The sequence below is a fragment of the Ranitomeya imitator genome, chromosome 4, assembly GCF_032444005.1.
Source record: "Ranitomeya imitator isolate aRanImi1 chromosome 4, aRanImi1.pri, whole genome shotgun sequence".
Taxonomy (NCBI): Eukaryota; Metazoa; Chordata; class Amphibia; order Anura; family Dendrobatidae; genus Ranitomeya; species Ranitomeya imitator.
Window position 1 is genome coordinate 19,262,232 of NC_091285.1, and position 22,723 is coordinate 19,284,954.

The 22,723-nt window shown below is 41.1% G+C and overlaps 1 protein-coding gene across 2 annotated transcripts in view; it reads left to right on the forward strand.

Annotated features, from left to right (window-relative positions):
- The window catches only part of TMEM178B (transmembrane protein 178B), a 265,591-nt gene that overhangs the window by 67,448 nt on the left and 175,420 nt on the right, over window positions 1–22,723 (forward strand). For both annotated transcript variants that reach the window (XM_069763234.1, XM_069763235.1), the window contains exon 3: window positions 12,909–13,022. In XM_069763234.1, the coding sequence (XP_069619335.1) occupies window positions 12,909–13,022 (114 nt within the window). The remainder of the gene's footprint in view (window positions 1–12,908; window positions 13,023–22,723) is intronic.

Here is a 22,723-nt window from a genome sequence, read left to right on the forward strand (position 1 = left end):
AAGACCATATAGTGAGTGCGTGATAAAAAAGAACTACCATATAATGCTGCCATATAGTAAGCAGGTAATGAAAAACTTACCATATAATACCAACATATAGTGTGTAAATGGTAAATAAACCTATAATACTGCCATACATACACAAATCATACGGCAATACAGTAAAAAAAAAATCAGTTCTATGTAATATAATACTGAAATTACATTTCATATATGCTAACTCCACCAACGGTATAATACGGTATGATAAGCAAAACAAAGAGACCATGGTAGTAACTGGCCTGACCTCATGATCACACACTGACGATATATCCTAATAATCTGAAAATAATCTTTAAAAATCTCCTTTTGCATTAGTGTCTACAGCTCCAATACAGACCTAGGTGTTTCCATGGTAACAGACTACATGCGAGCAATCCTGTGTAGTCTGATCCTGACGTCATGTGCCACTCCGATCCTCGCTGTGCCATCTTCTTGATGACCTACAGAGAAGGGGGCAGGCGGAAGAGTGAAACGCGACCGCGGGATCCGACTACGGAGGGTGTGCTTGTTTGTCGTCTGTTACCATGGAGACACAAATGTATTTGCTTAGTTTTGAATTTGATTGCATTCCACTAATGAATAGAATCGGTTTCAGAAGTTTACACAACCCGGAAGTTAAGCCTGGCATCTCCCCGATGTCGAAAGCCCAGAAAAAGGTGTCAATGCCACAGGAGAAGGCTGTGGATGGACGATATTATTAATAAGAATGGCTTTTCCTATTTTAATGGAATTCTTTTAATTAAACTATGGATTGCCAGGTTTTACCGCGCCGCCGACCATTCACAGCTGCGAGAGGACAATGACACGAGGCATCGATCAGCATATGAATAAGATCAATGGCCGGGATGATTTATCCTTTGTTCCAATCAATGGCAATACACAGAAGTAAATGAGGCCGGGGGTGGACTGATCTCCATGTCCGATACTTTGATTGGTCTGTAGTTTTTTTTGGAGGGGGCTGTTAAGTTATTGCTATAATTAAATGATCGGGATGAACATTGCTCCTTCAGCTTCTTGTATTTACAGACAGACCATGGTGCCAGTTGGCACCAGTTGTATTATGGCGGTAATACCGGGGTTAACCTGTAGGGGGCAGTGAGTGATGTGGTTGTAACTGGTAACTGTCAATACGTAGCAATGCCCAGTGCTAATCATGTGATTGTCATGTTGGACCGCACATTGTTGACAATTACAAAAATGGGGATCACAATAATGTTCTTATTTTTAGAAGTGCTTCCAGTATTTCTCTTTAAAGGGGACTAGTCACTTAATATAATTTAGGATTTTTTTTTACCTGGTCTAAATGCCGCTGTTCTCCTGAATCCAACGTTGTTTTTCTTTTGTTCCTGCGCCTCTCCGTTCCTGAGATACGGCCTTCTTTTCCCTGCATCTAAATCTAGTCACATTAGACAACTGGGTGTGGTCGTCAAGAACCGCCCATGAGGAACCATGATAAAAAGCTAGGTTTATATACAAGAAATAAGGGGCCATATCTCAGGAACGGAGAGTCGCAGGAACAAAAGAAAAACTACGTCGGATTCAGGAGAACGGTGGCATTTACACCACGTGACAAAAAGTTTACATATTTTAATACATATTTATGGCAAGTGACAGGTTCTCCTTAAACAGCCTGGTGTGTTTTTGGAAATCCCCCAAGATTTCTGAAGCATTTTAGAAATCAGTGTTGTTCTGTTCTAAAATGTAAAAATTAAAAAAAAAAATAAAATCAAATCATCCTTCCCTAGTCCTGCTTACACAGCTGAGGGTTTGTTACAGTGTATCAGTCTAGGCAATGCTCTTTGAGCTGATCGCAATCTTCTCCTGTCTTTGGCTCTTCCCATGTCAGTGATCTGTTGACGGGCGCACTTTAAGCTTTATTAATAGGTTCATAGGTGGATCCATCCGTCATCAGCATTTTGTATTATCGCGCTGACATTCAGGTGCCCTTTAAAATCCCATCGAGCTATCGCTAAACAGCGTTTTCCTGGGGAAAATGACATTGGTATCACACAATCGATAGGCAGCCGTGTCGGGCAGAATTGCACTGTCAAGTTTTGCAGCTCAGATCGATACGTGACCATGGAAAATCCTCAATAAACACATTCGCACAGTCTGCCGATGTATAATGGGGGGTCCTGACTGCGGGGGCTGCACCATTACATTATCCCAGCTCTATACATCTGTCAGACCCTCGTCCGAGGTGTTCCTGTCTGAATATACATTATTATGTCTCCCCTAAGGCGTTTCATGCTGCATATTTCTTCCCCTTGTCACTATGTAACATGAGGTTAGGCTGGGCCTAAACAATAGGAAAGCCAAGTTAGGAGCCGTGTGGCCACAGGAACAAGGAGATTAGGTATCTGGATGAATGACATGGGGTCTGTATAAGTTTATGGGGTCTGGTCTGGTGTTTGTACTAGTTTAGGGGTCTGGGCTGGGTCCTGTATTAGTTTAGGGTGATTGAGATGAGTTCTGTATTAGTTTAGGGGTCTGGGCTGGGTTGTGTATTAAGTTATGGGGTGTGGGTTAGGCTCTGTATTAGTTTAAGTAAGGGGTTTGAGAAGGGCTCTGTATTAGTTTAGGGGTCTAGACTGGGTTTTGTATTAGTTTAGGGGTCTAGGCTTGGTTCTGCATTAATCTAGGGAGTCTGGGCTGGGGTCTGCAATTGTTTAGGTTGACTAGGCTAGGTTCTGCATTATTTTAGGGGGTCTGGGCTGGGGTGTGCATTTGTTTAGGGGGTTTGTGATGGGTTCTGTAATAGTTTAGGGGTCTAGGATGGGTTCTGTATTAGTATAGAGGGTCTGGGTTAGGATCTATGTTAGTTTATAGGTATAGGCTGGGTTATGTATTAGTTTAAGGGGTCTGGGCTGGGTTATGTATTAGTTTAGCGGGTCTGGTCTTGGGTCTGTCTTTATTAAGCAGGTCTTTTATTGGATCTGTATTTATGTAGGGGGTCTGGTCTATTTTTTAATGGCTGTGTGCCACAGTTCCACCCCTAAGTGTGTCTGGGATGCAGTTACTGACAGCTTAGCCATCCAATCTGGTATAGGGGCATGCTGAAGCTGTCAGTACTTTGATTGACAGCTCAGTCATTCAGTCTAGTGTAGGGGTGTGATGAGTTGTCAGTGCATTGATTGACAACTCGGCCGTCCAATCTGAGACTGGCTGTCTCCAGGTGTTCATTGTCCCAGGTGATTGCCATGCTACTTAACTGGGCTATTAGAATGTAGAATGTAAGGCCGCAAGGACAGGGTCCTCTCCCCTCTGTACCAGTCTGTCATTGTAAATTTGTTTACTGTAAATGATATCTAAAACTCTGTATGTAACCCCTTTCTCATGTAAAGCGCCATGGAATTAATGGTGCTATATAAATAAATAATAATAATAATAATAATATTACTCTCAGATCTCTTACAGACATACATTCAGCTAGTGTGTGGATTGTCTCTCTGTGCCTTGTGTTCTGTATGACGATCTTTCGTTGCCTGACCTTGAACCTCGTTCTGACCATCCCTCTGTTTAACCCCATCTTCTCTGATCCGCTATCCTCCTGGTACTCTGACCTCGGAACGTTACCGGACTACGCCTCTGTCTCTTCCATTTTATGACGTACCTTCCTGGCTTTTGACCTCGGACTCCTGACTATTCCGTCTCACGTCTTGGCCATGAGAAGCAAGTCAGCGTCACACTGTGAAGTCTATTTTTCTTTTTGGGGGCCTGGACTGGGGGTCTGCATTTATTTATGAGTATGAAGTATTTGAGTATGTATGTTTTTGTTTATGGGGTCTAGTCTTGAGTCTGTATTTATTTAGTGGGTCTCGTCTGCGGGATCTAATCTGGGTTATGTACTATATTTATTAAGAGCGTCCGGTCTGGGGTCTGTATTTATTTATTAGTACTGGTACTATATTATTTACCCTGGTTCTTATACTTCTTGCACCAGAACTGAGAACTTATTGCCAGATGTTACATTTTTTATACCGGCTTAAGTGCCCAGATAAGATGCATTGTGAGTGTTTATGGTGATTAATAAGGGTCACTGATAGTAGCTGAGCTTCTAAATGATCCTATGCAGAGCCCTCGGCTGTGGCCCCCAGGGAGCTTCCATTAACATGTTTGCAGGAGACAATGGCTTCTGTGCATTACACAAGTGAAATTATATGTTTTATCTCCCATTGCCTCAGGCGCTCGGAGGAGATGGAACGCTTCATTCATTACCAGATTATCTGGATCTCTTCCGAGGATGAAAAAAAATAACGTCCCGCATCAAATATTTTATCTCCTTGTTGTGACATCATGTAACGAATTATGCGCAAGCGTGCAAAAATATGAGAATTGTGATCAGAAATAGGGTACAGGCGACCAAATATAACCGGGCCGAAAGATTACACGTATGAAATGGTCTATTATCTCAATTCAGAGGCACCACCTTGGGAACCAGGTTTGCCCAATGATACCCATTCACTAGAGTGATGAATACTGTTGGGTGGCACCCTTTATTGTGTTCTTAATTGCAGTACCACCTAAATGGTGACCTTGATTGGAGGCATATAATGGATTCAGTTCCTCACAGACCAACGAACCCTAAAAGATCTTTAATATTTGACAGGGTCTTTCCTCATGGGTTGGAAATTGACTTACAGAGTAGCTACCTGTAACTAGCACAAGAGAGGCTGATTCTCCCCCAGGGGAGAGTTAATTTGCATACTTTTCCAAGGAAGCATTGCCTGTAAAACTCACTACATCAGCTTGATCTCCATAAGGAGCACCAGACCCCCATGAGCCATAATAGTCCTCTAAAAATTTGTCCCGATTTCTCCTCATTGGATGGACAGGGACTTCCAGAGTAGCTACTTTTAGGTGGCATAAGAGAGATAGATTCTTTCGTAGAGGAGCACTAATTTTTATACTTTTCCCAGGCAGCATAGCCTGAAAGACTACCTACGCCAGATAGATCTCCTCAAAGAGAACCAGATGCCAATGAGACTTAATAATCCTTCAAAGTTGTGTCCTTATTTCTCCTTATAGGTTGGACATTGACTTCCAGAATAGCTACCTCTACTTGGCACACGAGAGACAGTTTCTTCCCCCAAAAAAAAGAGCTAATTTGTATACTTTTCTCAGAGACCAATACTTGTAAGACTCCCAGTGCTAGTTGGATCTACTCAAGGGGAACCAAGCCCCCCATGAGCTATAACAGTTCCTCTAAATTGATGTCCGTTTCTCCTCATGGGTTGGATGTTGATTTCTAGAGTAGCTACTTCTAGGTGGCACAAGAGAAAGTTTGTTCCCTATAAAAGAGTTAATTTCCAAAGCTTTCTTCGGAAGCATTCCCTATTAGACTACCTACACTAGCTGGATCTTCTCATAAAGGACCAGACCACTCATGAGCCTTAACAGTCCTCCAAAGTTTTATCTTTGTTTCTACTCATGGGTTGGACAGTGACTTCCAAAATAGAGCTACCTCTAAGTGTCACAAGATAGATGGTTTATTCTGAAGAGGATTATTTGCACACTTTTCCAAGGGAGCATATGAACCCCTACACTTACTGGATCTTCTCAAGATGGACCAAATTCCCATAATCCTTAACAGTCCTTCAAAAAAATGTTCTTTGTTTCTCCTCATAAGTTGGACATTGTCTTTCAGAAAAGGTGCCTCTAGCTGGCACAAGATAGACCATTTTTCCCTAGAGGATAGCTAATTTGCTTACTTTTTCCCAGGAAGCATTACCTGTAAGACTCCCTACATTTGTTGGATCTTCTCAAGGAGAACTAGACTCCCATGAGGAGTAAGGTTTATCATAGTTATTACCCTGTGTCTCCTCATGGATTGAACATTGAATTCTAAAATAGAATAGGTGGCCCGAGAGAGACAATTTTTTTCTCTGGAGGAGAGGTCATTTGCATCTTTGTTCCCCCAGAGTGACCTCCTACATGAGCTGAATCTTTATGAGGACCCTGCAAAAGTTTTTAGCAGAGGATTCTGAAGAGATATTTGAATAGAGCTCTTCGTATGAAGAACCGATTGAGCCCCCGATTAATGGATACAACTGCATCCCCTTAGTATAAATTCTCTAGAAAATTTAATAAATTGTTCTAATATAAATAGCAAAAGGTACACAGGACCCATGACAGAAATATAAATAGATTATGGACATAGTTTCGTATAGGGATGTAGCTCAAGGGCGTGCAGAGGAAGACACATTGGTCACATTGGTGCCATGGTTCCTCCGCTGGACCAAAGAGACAAGATGAAGATGTAGAGAACTCTGTGCCAAATCTTTCAACCTTAGAATATACAGCAAACTCAAGGTCCAGACATGGACCCTACTGTTTTGACTTGTGGTGAGTAATGTTTCTCTTGAATGTCCAGGGTTTGAGTCTTCACTCTTAAAAATTATGAATTTGTGGTTGTCTTGATTGCCTCCATTTATCTTGTCTTGGTCAGTTTACCTGAAACCTTTTGAATATTACTGCCTTGAAGATGAATGGGGTCTTCTTAGATGTTTCGAACAAGATTAAAGGGGTTGACCACGTAAAAAAAAAATATCTAACCAGCCCCCTTGACAATCCCCTCATGGGCTGTGGTTAGCTATTCAAATAAATCATTCGGACATCCCCCTTGAAGATGTGCTGACACTTGAAACTAAGTAGACCAGTGGAGACTCAGAATCGAAGCCGATATCTGAAGTTCATGACATCTTGGAGATTTGAAGATGAGCAATTTCCAATTTGAAGCACATAATATTTTTTAACAACCCATTTAAGCTTCTGATCTGATCAGAAATCCATCTTGAACCTTCTTTTAGCATTTTTTTTTTTACAATTCTTTTTTTATCAATTAATTTACATTTTTTTTTTTAATTATTTGTAATTTGTAAATAAGGATGAATAACAACGGTCCCTTTTATATTGATCATTATTGCCTCTGGGGATCACTTCCAAGTTCTAGGTTCAGTATTTGAGCTATGAAGCGTCCATCAGTATTAGCCGAAACAGCGATGATCATTTTCTCTGAGATGCTTGCTTTAATGAGGGACTATCCGCAGTAATTATGTCGCTTCTGTACTAATGTTGCCAAGTCAGCTATTTACGGAGCAGCTGGAATGACCCCTTCTCCATGGTCTAATAAAGATCTGGGTTTGTTTCCGTGATTTATTGCGCAGTTAAATGACCTGGAGGCCTCCATTTTGCTTGTACCGTAAGCCTTATCCTGCGATAAGACTGGGTAAGGCGTTATGAAACAGGCACCTGCCAAAAAAAGAACAACTGAAAAATAATAATCTTACGGGTAAAGTACAGAGGTCACCCGAAGGTACCGCACCGTTATGGAAAGTCTGTCATCTACAGTGTGTCTTCTTATGTGGCAAATGGACACTGTTAAGAAGGCTACTTGGGTATGTGCCCGGATGCCAGAGGGATGCCAACAAACCACATTGCCTTTGCCAGGTTATCAAGTTACACGACAAGGCCAGCATACTGAACCGAAGGGCCAAAGAGTCTAGTTTTAGGCCTCCAGAGTCTCACGGTTTTACTGCTTCTCTTGACACCCCATTGTGCAGCATACTGGAATATTTTATCATTTGCTCTTTTTGACTGTTCTAAATTTTTCAAAGCCATAGATATTTCCAGGTGGTCCATAATTATGCTTCTAAAAGAGTCAGTTTTTGTATGGGCTCTTCAACACTTGACCCTTGACCATCACCAGTTTAGAGAGAAGAGCTCTGGCCTAGGTCACTGGAGTCCCTTGGTTACATCCTGAGCATCGTTGTGCTGGAGCTGATGCATGTGGCCTCACTCGCACATGCTTGCCTGTTTTTCTTATGGTACACTATTCAAGGATAGCGGAGTGACTCAAATGGTAAGGTCTAACTGGCATAGAAATCTACACAAAATAAGGCAATTAAAAATATAAATTTTGACACAGTCTGGTGGCAGTTAGACTTACAGCCTGGCAGCTGCCCAACAGAATAAAGGCAAAGAGCTTGGAAGTCGCACATCAGAGTAGAGGCACAAAGCTTGGTGGTTACACATTCAAGTTGAGGCACAGAGCTTGGTGGTTACACATCAGAGTTGAAGCACAAAGCTGGGTGGTGACACATCAAAGTTGAGTAATAGAGCTTGGTTACACATCAGAGTTGAAAGATAAAGCTTTTTGGTTACACATCAAAGTTGAGGCAGAAACTTGGTGGCTACAGATCCAAAATGAGGCACAAAGAAGGTGGTTACATATCAAGATTGAGGCGCAGAGCTTGGTGATTACACAACAAAGCTGAGGCATCAAGATTGTTTACATATCAGAGTTGAAAGACAAAGCTTTTTGGTTACACATCAAAGTAGAGGCACAGAGCTCGGTGGTTACACCTTAAAGTTGAGACACAAAGCTTGGTCGTTACAGATCCAAAATGAGGCACAAAGCATGGTGGTTACACATCAAGGTTGAGGTACACCGTACAGAGCTTGATCATTACACATCACAGTTAAGGCACCAAGCTTGGTGGTTAAACATCAGAGTTGAGGCGCAAAACTTAGTGGTTACATACCAGAGTTCATGCATGGAAGTTGGTGGTTACACAATTTAGAGTTGAAGCATAGAACTGTGCAATACACACATTATTTACACCTAGAACTTGGTGGTTATACATCAGAGTTGAGGCGCAAAGCTTGACAATTACAGACAGTACTGAAGCACAGAACTTGGCAGTTGTACATCAAGTGGTGGTTGCAGATTAGATTTGAGACACAGTGCTTAGTGGTGGTTGCCAGTAACAATAGGAATAGTCTCTTAGCACAATTCACAATGTATCTCACAACATGCGGCTGTACGGTTTAGCAGACTGACTTGGTCTCTGTCTCAGCTCACTCTCTTAACCCAGAGTCTTGTTATATGACCCACGATACAGACCAATGGTTGGAAGTGGTCTGCAATCACTTGCAAAATCAAAAGGCATGTCAATATGCACAGTGCTCACTCTAAAAGTCCCGATAGTGATAGCAGTCTTGTTCTGCCCATTAGGGCAAGAGACGAGGTTAAAATTACTGTTATCATTATAATAAGCTTTAATACTCTGTTAGTAACGTCTAACGTGGTAAAAGCACAATCTGGTTTAATTGTATTATAAGCTGTTTTTCTGTGAAATTGTCAATTGCATTGTGGGAGAAACCAATGCATTTTATGTAGGAAGGTCCTGGTGAAGCAGTCGATTTGTAAGAGGCAGTCTTGCAGAACAGTTTGTAAAACTTTCTCATGCATTATGTTACTAAAACTCCATTATCCTGGATAAAGTATATCTGGCAAGTGAACTATCTTTGTTTTGTGGTATTGTTTATTCAGAACTGTTGATACATCAGAAGGTAATTGTCACTAGGTAGTGTGTTCACATGTACAAGCTCCATCTTGCTGTGTGCATTCACTGTAAATTGTGTCATAATTATGTGATATGCTAAGCTTAATACTTATACCTGTTATTTGTATTCTTGTAGTTAGGGTTAGGGTTAGTAGTCCACAGTGTAGGCATCAATTCGAAAAAAAAATAACTCCAACAAAAGATCCTCCTTGTTGTACTTTTTTACTTTTGATACTTCACCACCAAAACCAGTAGATTTAGAGAATCGGCTTAGGGGCCACAATTGGATGCCTTTTGAGGGCCACATTTAAGTTTTCGGTCCACGGTTGCAATAATTGAGATTTTACTTGCATTTTTGTTGTCTTTGCCGAGAAGTCCTCTGCCCTCCCGCGCTCTGATGCTACTTATGTATATACATGCTCTCGGAATGCTTTCAGAATTCGCTTAGATCTGAAAGGTCAGTTCTTGTCATGTTCTGTAAACGTGTCACAGTATTTTCTGTCATTTTAGTGCTTCGGCAGCAAAGTCTGACTTTATAGAGGAATTTTATTAGTTGACCATTAGGAATTCTGGTCGAGTAAAAAAAAAAAAAAGAAGTAAAAACATAATAAAGGCGCCGAGTATCTCCCGCTGCATCTATAACCGAGTCCATTTTGTTCTTAGAAAATATAATTCAATGACTTTTGATGTAACAGGTTTAATAAAACTTTCAGACGGAGGTTGTAAAATTATTTTAAGTGGCCATTGTGGGTGTTTTTCGTTTTTTTGTTATTCAGTACAAATATATTTATTATTGGTAATAGAATATTGAATTCTAATTTCTGGTTATTATATGACTTGTATTCTGCGTTTACATTCAGTTTCCTCTCTACAAGCTCTTTCTCTAATTTTCAGTTGTCTCTGAGCTAGTGGAAGGAAACTAGCTGCTATGATGTCTCCCATACACAGCACACACAGACATGAGAGACTCTGCTCTCCTGTGTCTATGAAGACACAAAAGAGCACAATGAGGTCAAAAATACTCTGTTGTAAAAATAAATCACAGTAATAAGCAAGTGCTAGTCAAAAGATGGAAAAAAAGGGTATTTAGTTGATACTTTTTTTTGCAAAAAAAATATATACTAAGCTGCTCCACCAATTGTCAAGGTATACCCATATAGAGCAGTCCTACCTTATGTATATAATCCCTATCTGATGTATTTAAAACCTGATCATCTGTATAGTACCTGTATAAGCAGGGTTCAGAGAGAAAATATCCATGTGGACATGCTGGATGGAACAGCTTTGGTGCAAATGACCCACAAAGGAGTGGTGGACTCCCTAGTCTTGTAGAAACAAGAGAACAATTATAGAACCAGAAACACATGGGCTACTTGCACATTGAACAAGTCTGTAGGAACCTGTTCACACACCACCAAGAAACTTGAAGACACAAAAGAGCACAGTGAGGTCAAAAATACTCTGTTGTAAAAAAAAAAATCACAGTAATAAGCAAGTGCTAGTCAAAAGATGGAAAAAAAACAGGGTATTTAGTTGATACTTTTTTTTGCAAAAAAATGTATACTAAGCTGCTCTACTGAAACAATAGAGTGCTGCCTCTTTTTTGGAATTCTATGAAGTTTGGATAAATCATTGGACGGATTGTCTAGGGGCCTCGCGCCCGAAGATAAGTATTTATTCTGTGCTGTTCCCTTTTTTTTGTTTCTAGATAGATAGATAGATAGATAGATAGATAGATAGATAGATAGATAGATAGATAGATAGATAATAGATATATAGATGATAGATAGATGATAGATAGATAGATAGATAATAGATAGATAGATAGATAGATAGATAATAGATATATAGATAATAGATAGATAGATAATAGATAGATAATAGATAATAGATAGATGATAGATAGATAATAGATAGATAATAGATAGATAATAGATAGCTAGATAGATAGATAGATAGATAATAGATAGATGATAGATAGATAATAGATAGATAATAGATAGATAGATAATAGATATATAATAGATAGATAATATATAGATGATAGATAGTTAATAGATAGATAATAGATATATAATAGATAGATAATAGATAAATAATAGATATATAGATGATAGATAGATAATAGATAGATAATAGATAGATAATAGATAGATAATAGATATATAGATGATAGATAGATAGATAGATAGATAATAGATAGATAATAGATGTATAATAGATAGATAATAGATGATAGATAGATAATAGATAAATAATAGATAGATAGATGATAGATATATAGATGATAGATAGATAGATAATAGATAGATAATAGATAGATAATAGATGTATAATAGATAGATAATAGATGTATAATAGATAGATAATAGATAATAGATAGATAGATAGATAATAGATATATAGATAGATAATAGATAAATAATAGATATATAGATGATAGATAGATAGATAGATAGATAGATAGATAGATAGATAGATAATAGATAATAGATAATAGATAGATAATAGATAATAGATAGATAATAGATAGATAGATAGATAATAGATATATAGATAGATAATAGATAAATAATAGATATATAGATGATAGATAGATAGATAGATAGATAGATAATAGATAATAGATAGATAATAGATATATAGATGATAGATAGATAATAGATAGATAGGTATTTTTTCCCAGTGCTGCTCTGCGGTGATATACTGGCGGGCAGAACACATGTGTTTCCTCTCCTATCCTACATGAATACATTCCTTCTCCAGCTCGGCGCTTGTCCCTATCACCCTCTCCTTATTATACACTTAGATGATCAATGCTAATATACTGAAACTGCTGGGTATGGGGAAAAAACCTGAGAAAATATTGAAAATCCATAAATAGTGTGTTTTCTTGATGCATCACCACCAATAGCAGATGTCACAGTATCGGCTGGAGAATCTATGGACGGGGCCTTTGTTGGATGCTCGATGTGCAGCTTCTGTGCCCCGGGGTTTGGGGTCTTATATATCATCAGTGTCAAATACCCCTAATGTCTGTGTCCGTATATGCAAAGGCTAACCCTCCGCAATCTCTGGGGGGCTTCATAGAGAAACCAGAAATAGAATTAGGAAATGATACGAGGGACCGTTAAAATCAATAGTAAATTTCATTCAAAAATTCCCCTGAAAGTCCAACATTTTGTCGGTTGCTCGATATTATATTATGTTCCGAGTCCTGTTTCTACTCACAAGCCGCCATGTCTGTCTATAATATTGATGGCCGACTATGTCTTCTTCGTATAAGACCCAGTTAAGGGCCTGTTACTCGGAAATGGAGCTTCAAAGCCACAACAAGCAAATTAACCATGAAGTTCACCCATGCCAAACTCGGGTCTGAGAGAGGTGGCAAGAAAGCCAAGGCCTACCTGACCTCTACAAATGGTGACCATGGTCGGCCTGCAGCCCCATTGTACTCATAATATAAGTATATAGAATATCATACATGGAATATTAACCTACTTTTTTATTTTTCCCTAGGGGACATTGAGCGCTGCGTTTTCATCAAGTACCACTACTCCTCAGCAACAATTCCCAAGAACCTCACGTATAACATCACTAAGACCATCCGGCAAGACGAGTGGCACGCTCTACGTAAGTACCCGGCTCTTATCCCTGGCATTTGGCATGGTGTGCGTTGTTTTTTTGAGGTTTTGGTGCATTTGAAGCATTATCGTTAAGTGGTAGTATTACTTACTAATTGGTCTTGCTGGCTCGGTGATTAAGTGCACCAGTGTTGAGGATAGATATATAATCCGTTTACCGTGTAGATACCTGCTTCGGCCACTAGGGGAACCCCGATGGTTTACTCCCAATGAGTCAAATACAAGCTATAAAAATCCATAAAAAATTAGCTCCCCCTAGTGGTAGCCGGAGGCAGCACCAATTCCGAAGTTCCGCTCGGAGACTATGACATTCCATGAGCTTACCGAAACATTTGGGTTTGTCTCCGGAGAGGGCCTCTCAGGCGTCCCTGCTTTCTTAGCCGCAGGTGCTGTCGTTTTATTTTTTATCTCATTACTGGAATTCTCAAGTGATTTGTTGGAAAATTGATTAATCGTGACAAAAATTAGATTCTTGATGATGGAAACGAGAAGACTGAAAATGAACCGACTGCTTGGATTTGACATCTTTGGCATATAATTTTTCCACTTTTGAACATCATTTAAAGGAGCTTTCGAGGGTAAGATGTTTCTCCAGCGCAGGACCTTAGGAGGTGGAGTCGACCTAAGGACCTACACTTGGCATTGGACAGTGTATCGGTCATTCCTGGAGTGTTATTTCTGACTTTCTGACTAATTCTGCAGATATGTTACTTTGTTTCACAGTAATGTTGGTGATATCAAGTTTCCTAATCCATTCATTCCCATTCACAACCTCGCTGTGCCGCTGTTAGCTCTCAGGGACGCATTTTCAGCATCTCTTAGAGAGGTTGGACACCCCGTGATCAGAAAGTAATCCCTCAATTCTATGGATAAGGGATAACATCACGTGTTGGGAAAAAGAATGGGGATAGCATTTTATATCCAGTCTGTGATTATAGACACCCATATGTCCGCACTGTTACTGTGTACACAAAACGGTAAGGTGTTTTTTTGTTTGTTTTGTGAACTGTTTGCAAAGTTGTTTAGTTTTTTTAATTTTAGATGCATTGGGGTAATTACAAAAAATGTCGGAAAAGTTTACATACCCTTTAATTCTTTATAATCATCTCTTAAAGGGGGTTCATTACTAGATTAAAAGTGGGAATATTTTTCTCTCATTTTATTCCCACTAGTTCCCTGAGTATTCCGCTTTTTGTTTTTTTCGAAATCCGCCATATAGTTCCAGAGATATGAGCCTTTTTAGTTAGTGTTTTTTTTTAAATGACCTTTTCAAGGGGGCGTGGCTCACAAGGTCCTTACGCAGAGCTGCCTAAAGACACGCCCCCTGGAGGAACCTGAGAGCCACTCCCCCTTCGTGAAGACTACAAAATACTAATGCTGAATAAAAAGGCCTATATCTTTGGAACCGTATGATGGATTCACATGGAACGAAAAGCGTTATACTCAGGAGAACAGAGGGAATAAAATGAGAGCGAAATCTGCCCACTTTTCATCTGGTGACAGCTCGACCTTAAAGAGCACTTTTAGCTTTTTGAAAACATTTATTAAAGGGCAGATAAAATTTGCAGCTGGTCAGCCGTTCACTTGGTTATTTTGGAACGCTTTTCAAAATTAAATAAATAAATGAAAGAATAAAGAGCGTCTGATAAGGTTTTCTCTGTGGCGATGTAACTGTCATTTACTTTAGATGATTATTAGACATTAAAAAAATTCAATTTTCTCAGAACAATATTTTAATCAGTTGACAACATCACCTCCATCCCCCGTACAAGACTCATCCAATTTTCTCTGGCACTTTTCAGCTTGTTATTGGTGAGTTTCAATTAGATTTCATTGTGAGAACATGAACTCTGTAAAGATGCATAGGATAGAAGACGCCCCCCTCCCCCACCCGTAGTCAAACCTTCCCCTCTTCTTCCCCCTTCATGTGTCATCTTTACAATTTCCTCTGGCAGATTTGCTTCTTACAATCCACCTGTCTAACGAGAAGATCTCACATTAATAAACAAATCTCTCGTTTTATCTCCCCTCCCCCGCACCCAACGGATCGCCGACCTATTCGTATTTAAAGCAGATTTTAACATCCGGCAAATGATTTACGCAAAACAATGTCCTTTCTCTGTTGTATCCCTCAAGGAACCTGTGATATTTAACATAATTTTTTAGCCTTTCTTGTATTTCTTAGGTCACTGGAAGTTTAATTACTGATTTTAATAATAAGACGTTAAATAGTTCAGACTAAAATAGATCAAAGGGAATCGGGAGAAGTGGATCACTTTAGGTTCAAGGTCTTTTTTTTAAATTTTGGATGAATTTAAAGGACCCAAATATTACAAAATATACACTCATTGATAAATGGACTTTTTAAAGGGCACCTTCCATCCCTTATAAATCCGTGCTCCATAAATTTTTAGAAATTCTTTGGACTATAATAAAACTAGTAGTTGCCGTCTATCTATAAGATATGTGTTTAAATGTTACATGAAGTTGGAAAAAAATTCTGCACTTGCAGTACCTCATTTCACCACTATTTTTAAAAGCAAAGGTTTTTCATAGACATCGAGGAAACAGCGCCACCACCAATGAGATTAAGCATTGACAACAATGACAAAAGCAATTATTTATTTGCACTATAAACCCTATAAGTAATAGGAAAACGTAACTCCTATGTATGGGGCTGAGTCATTTCTCAGTGATGTGCATTTATGTTCGCCTCTCCGGAGCTCTAAGGATTGCCACCACCATATATTAATGTGATGGGTGAGCACCGCCACGTCTTGTACAGGCTCCTCCGCACCTCTGCCCAATGTGGCGGAGCGTCTTCAGATTGATGTAAGATTCTAAAAGTCGCAATATTTCTATGAGCAGCTCCACACCGCACACAAATGAGGCGACTTTACAAAGTGTTTTATGCCAGAAATACTGATGAATCGCCTCCTCGTTCTCTATTTATTTTCATTTACTTATCGATCACTTAATGCTTATAGATAGATAAATGATAGATAGATATAGATAATACATAGATAATAGATAGATAATAGATAGATAGATAATAATAGATAGATAGATAGATGATAGATAATAGATAAAATATAGATAGATAATAGATAGATAATAGATAGATAATAGATAGATAGATAATAGATAGATAATAGATAGATAGATAATAGATAAAAGATAGATAGATGATAGATAGATAGATAATAGATAGATAGATAGATAATAGATAGATAGATAGATAGATAGATAATAGATAATAGATAGATAGATAATAGATAGATGATAGATAGATAATAGATAGATAGATAGATAGATAATAGATAGATAGATAATAGATAGATGATAGATAGATAATAGATGATAGATAGATAATAGATAGATAGATAATAGATAGATAATAGATAGATAATAGATAGATAATAGATAGAAGATAAATAGATAATAGATAGATAGATAGATTATAGATAATAGATAGATAATACATAGATAGATAATAGATAGATAATAGATAGTAGATAGATATATAATAGATAGATAGCAGATAGATGATAGATAGAAGATAAATAGATAATAGATAGATAATAGATAAAAGGTAAAAGATAATAGATAGATGATAGATAATAGATACAGATAATAGATAATTGATAATAGATAGAAGGTAATAGATAGATAATAGATGGTTGAATAGATAGATTTGCTCGGTGCCCCTGGTGACCGTTGCTGGCGCAGACGCGGCTTCTTTCTGTGAGACCGCTCTGGATGACTTAGGCGATGTCCGCGGCGGCTGTAATAATCCGGTTGTGGCCCAGAGAGCAGTGACCCCGCGGTTCTTCCCCCCCTCCCACGGTTCTTCCCCCCGCTCGTGTTTAGCGAGAAAACCTTCAAAGGTGACCTGCGCCGGCCGCCTGCCTCCGCCACACACAGGATATTAAGAGCCCCCTGATCCCGCGGCCTGCGCCATTAATCCTTAAAAATTGCAAAAACCATTCATGTGGAGGAGCCGGGGATGATTGACAGGCGGGGTGGTTGGGTGGTTGGGGGTGACGTTCCGGGCAGCAGGATTCAGCGGCAGCAGTCCGATCCTTAGGAAGCTTTGTACATCTGCAAAGTGAATTCCTGTCTAGACATTTGTTTACCTCTTCGCGGATGTGATTTCTTCGGCCTTTTGGGGTTTCTCATGTTATGATGTTCTTTGCCCGAGGTGGTAACATAGAAGGAAAATAAGCGCGAGCACCTGGTATGGAAATAAAACCGTAAAGACGAGCGCAGGACGCCGCTATGTCCATGATTTAGGGCTGCGCTCTTGTGGCGTGCGCTATTATATCACAATAAAATTCCAGGGATTCTTGTTTTCTTTCACACTTAAATCTGTTGCCCAAAAAGTATAATAAAAAAAGTTAAATTTTATAAGCGCTGAATTTTCTTTTCTTTCAAAATTCTCTTCCCAAAATATTTTTGGAAAACAAATGGAAAAAAGTCTATTTCAAGCCCTCATTATATATAATGAAAAAAAAAGAAAATACATTGTCCTCAATTTTTTTTTTTTTCATTTTATTTTTATTTTTTTAAATTATTTTTTATTCATTTTATTTTTGTGCTTTTCTTGTTATAAAAAAGCATAGAACGCTATGAAAAAAATAATACTTTTAAATACTCCTAAATACGTCGTCGCTACATTTTATTATTTTATGTGACAATTGGTTATTAGAAAAAAAGCAAGAATAAATAATAGTATTAAATTAATAAAATAATAATAAAAATACACATCCCATATTGTTAAATTACTGTTACAGTGAAGAGCGCATGCGCATCCTGCTCCTCCATTCACCTCCTTGCTGATCTAACACTGACCCAGTGGTACGCATGCGAATCCTGCTCCTCCATTCACCTTCTCCTTGCTGATCTAACACTAACCCAGTGGAGAGCGCATGCGCATCCTGCTCCTCTATACTCCTTCTCCTTGTCGATCTAACATTGACCCAGTGGAGAGCACATGCGCATCCTGCTCCTCCATTCACCTTCTCCTTGCTGATCTAACACTGACCCAGTGGAGAGCACATGCGCATCCTGCTCCTCCATTCACCTTCTCCTTGCTGATCTTTCACTGACCCAGTGGAGAGCACATGCGCATCCTGGTCCTCCATTCACCTTCTCCTTGCTGATCTATCACTGACCCAGTGGAGAGCACATGCGCATCCTGCTCCTCCATTCACCTTCTCCTTGCTGATTTAACACTGACCCAGTGGAGAGCGCATGCGCATCCTGCTCCTCTATTCACCTTCTCCTTGCTGATCTAACACTGACCCAGTGGAGAGCGCATGTGCATCCTGCTCCTCCATTCACCTTCTCCTTGCTGATCTAACACTGACCCAGTGGAGAGCACATGCGCATCCTGCTCATCTATTCACCTTCTCCTTGTTGATCTAACACTGACCCAATGGTGTGCATGCGCATCCTGCTCCTCCATTCACCTTCTCCTTGCTGATGTAACACTGACCCAGTGGAGAGCACATGCGCATCCTGCTCCTCCATTCACCTTCTCCTTGCTGATCTAACACTGACCCAGTGGAGAGCGCATGCGCATCCTGGTCCTCCATTCACCTTCTCCTTGCTGATCTAACACTGACCCAGTGGAGAGCGCATGCGCATCCTGCGCCTCCATTCACCTTCTCCTTGCTGATCTATCACTGACCCAGTGGAGAGCACATGCGCATCCTGGTCCTCCATTCACCTTCTCCTTGCTGATCTATCACTGACCCAGTGGAGAGCACATGCGCATCCTGCTCCTCCATTCACCTTCTCCTTGCTGATTTAACACTGACCCAGTGGAGAGCGCATGCGCATCCTGCTCCTCTATTCACCTTCTCCTTGCTGATCTAACACTGACCCAGTGGAGAGCGCATGTGCATCCTGCTCCTCCATTCACCTTCTCCTTGCTGATCTAACACTGACCCAGTGGAGAGCACATGCGCATCCTGCTCATCTATTCACCTTCTCCTTGTTGATCTAACACTGACCCAATGGTGTGCATGCGCATCCTGCTCCTCCATTCACCTTCTCCTTGCTGATGTAACACTGACCCAGTGGAGAGCACATGCGCATCCTGCTCCTCCATTCACCTTCTCCTTGCTGATCTAACACTGACCCAGTGGAGAGCGCATGCGCATCCTGGTCCTCCATTCACCTTCTCCTTGCTGATCTATCACTGACCCAGTGGAGAGCACATGCGCATCCTGCTCCTCCATTCACCTTCTCCTTGCTGATCTAACACTGACCCAGTGGAGAGCGCATGCGCATCCTGCTCCTCTATTCACCTTCTCCTTGCCGATCTAACACTGACCCAGTGGAGAGCGCATGTGCATCCTGCTCCTCCATTCACCTTCTCCTTGCTGATCCATCACTGACCCAGAGGAGAGCACATGCGCATCCTGCTCCTCCATTCACCTTCTCCTTGCTAATCTAACACTGACCCAGTGGAGAGCGCATGCGCATCCTGGTCCTCCATTCACCTTCTCCTTGCTGATCTATCACTGACCCAGTGGAGAGCACATGCGCATCCTGCTCCTCCATTCACCTTCTCCTTGCTGATCTAACACTGACCCAGTGGAGAGTGCATGCGCATCCTGCTCCTCTATTCACCTTCTCCTTGATGATCTAACACTGACCCAGTGGAGAGCGCATGCGCATCCTGCTCCTCCATTCACCTTCTCCTTGCTGATCTAACACTGACCCAGTGGAGAGCGCATGCGCATCCTGCTCCTCCATTCACCTTCTCCTTGCTGATCTAACACTGACCCAGTGGAGAGCACATGCGCATCCTGCTCATCTATTCACCTTCTCCTTGTTGATCTAACACTGACCCAATGGTGTGCATGCGCATCCTGCTCCTCCATTCACCTTCTCCTTGCTGATGTAACACTGACCCAGTGGAGAGCACATGCGCATCCTGCTCCTCCATTCACCTTCTCCTTGCTGATCTAACACTGACCCAGTGGAGAACGCATGCGCATCCTGGTCCTCTATTCACCTTCTCCTTGCTGATCTATCACTGACCCAGTGGAGAGCACATGCGCATCCTGCTCCTCCATTCACCTTCTCCTTGCTGATCTAACACTGACCCAGTGGAGAGCGCATGCGCATCCTGCTCCTCTATTCACCTTCTCCTTGCCGATCTAACACTGACCCAGTGGAGAGCGCATGTGCATCCTGCTCCTCCATTCACCTTCTCCTTGCTGATCTATCACTGACCCAGAGGAGAGCACATGCGCATCCTGCTTCTCCATTCACCTTCTCCTTGCTAATCTAACACTGACCCAGTGGAGAGCGCATGCGCATCCTGGTCCTCCATTCACCTTCTCCTTGCTGATCTATCACTGACCCAGTGGAGAGCACATGCGCATCCTGCTCCTCCATTCACCTTCTCCTTGCTGATCTAACACTGACCCAGTGGAGAGTGCATGCGCATCCTGCTCCTCTATTCACCTTCTCCTTGCCGATCTAACACTGACCCAGTGGAGAGCGCATGCGCATCCTGCTCCTCCATTCACTTTCTCCTTGCCGATCTTACACTGACCCAGTGTAGAGTGTATGCGCATCCTGCACCTCCATTCACCTTCTTGTCGATTTAACACCGGCCCACTGGAGAGCGCATGCGCATCCTGCTCCTCCATTCACCTTCTCCTTGCTGATCTAACACTGACCCAGTGGAGAGGGCATGCGCATCCTGCTCCTCCATTTACGTTGTCCTTGTCGATCTAACACTGACGCAGTGGAGAGCGCATGCGCATCCTGCTCCTCCATTCACCTTCTCCTTGTCGATCTAACACTGGCCCAGTGGAGAGCACATGCGCATCCTGCTCATCTATTCACCTTCTCCTTGTTGATCTAACACTGACCCAATGGTGTGCATGCGCATCCTGCTCCTCCATTCACCTTCTCCTTGCTGATGTAACACTGACCCAGTGGAGAGCGCATTTGCATCCTGCTCCTCTATTCACTTTCTCCTTGCCGATCTAACGCTGACCCAGTGGAGAGCACATGCGCATCCTGCTCCTCCATTCACCTTCTCCTTGCTGATGTAACACTGACCCAGTGGAGAGCGCATGCGCATCTTGCTCCTCCATTCACCTTGTCTTTGCTGATGTAACACTGACCCAGTGGAGCGTGTATGTGCATCCTGCTCCTCCATTCACCTTCTCCTTGCCGATCTAACACTGACCCAGTGGTGTGCATGTGCATCCTGCTCCTCCATTCACTATCTTCTTGCTGATCTAACACTGACCCAGTGGTGCGCACGCGCATCATGCTCCTCCATTCACCTTCTCCTTGCTGATCTAACACTGACCCAGTGGTGCGCATGTGCATCCTGCTCCTCCATTCACCTTCTCCTTGCTGATCTAACACTGACCCAGTGGTGCGCATGCGAACCCTGCTCCTCCATTCACCTTTTCTTTGCCAATCTAACACTGGCCCAGTGGAGAGCGCATGCGCATCCTGCTCGTCCATTCACCTTCTCCTTGCTGATCTAACAGTGATCCGATAGCTAGGTGAACATTTATGTAGAGTGGAATATCCCTTTAATTGTATACTTTTTTTTTTCACCTAATACTAATAAATCAATTTACAGTTCGCAAAAAAATGTTTTCCAAAAATTCATTAAAAAAAATAACCCATTATGTTTTTATAGTTTATCTTCTGTACTTTTTTATATAATTTACCTTTTAGTAAAAATAAATTGACACCGACTTCATAAATATAACTTTTACATTTTTGCACCTTTTTGTAGTTTTGTTTTAATCCCTGCAGCTGTAGAAACAGTTAACGTCTTTTTACGTATTTGCGACCAGACCTGGTGAAATGTTTATGTGCAGAATCCTCCAGGTGTCTGCGCGCAGGATCCGCCGGCATTTATCTGCAGACTTTTTATTATTTTATGGCGAGGGTAGAACAAGGGAGGAGTAAAATTGACTTGAAAGAATATTTGCTTCCTACTGTTTAGTGTTTGCAGCTTCCGCATCTGATAAAATGTAGGATTTGTTTTTGCCAATAAAATGAAGAGTGCATAGCTGGCGTTTTCCAAAATTGTCATTAGGGGCCCATAATAAAATGAATCTGTGGCCCTCTGGTTACTTTTGTTTTTACATGGACAAACCTAATATCAGTGACATATGAGTCCTCTGGGTGCTAAAGAAAATTATAGACACAGGAGTGTTATGGGGCCTGTACCTCACTGTTGTCTCATGGATGTTTCCTCAGGGGTGTGAACCTCATTGCTTCCTCATGGGAGTGCGTCTCACTGTTTCCTAATGGTTGTGTCTGTTTCCTCATGGGTGTGCCTCTCTGTTTCCTCATGGGTGTGTCTCACTATATCCTCATAGATGTGTCTCACTATATCCTCATAGATGTGCCTCACTATATCCTCATAGATGTGTCTCACTACGATACGATACAATACGATACACTTTATTGATCCTGTGGGAAATTATGGTATCACTATATCCTCAAAGATGTGCCTCACTGTTTCCTCATGGGTGTGTCTCACTATATCCTCATAGATGTGTCTCACTATATCCTCATAGATGTGTCTCACTGTTTCCTCATGGGTGTGTCACACTATATCCTCATAGATGTGCCTCACTGTTTCCTCGTAGATGTGCCTCAATGTTTCCTCATAGATGTGCCTCATTATAT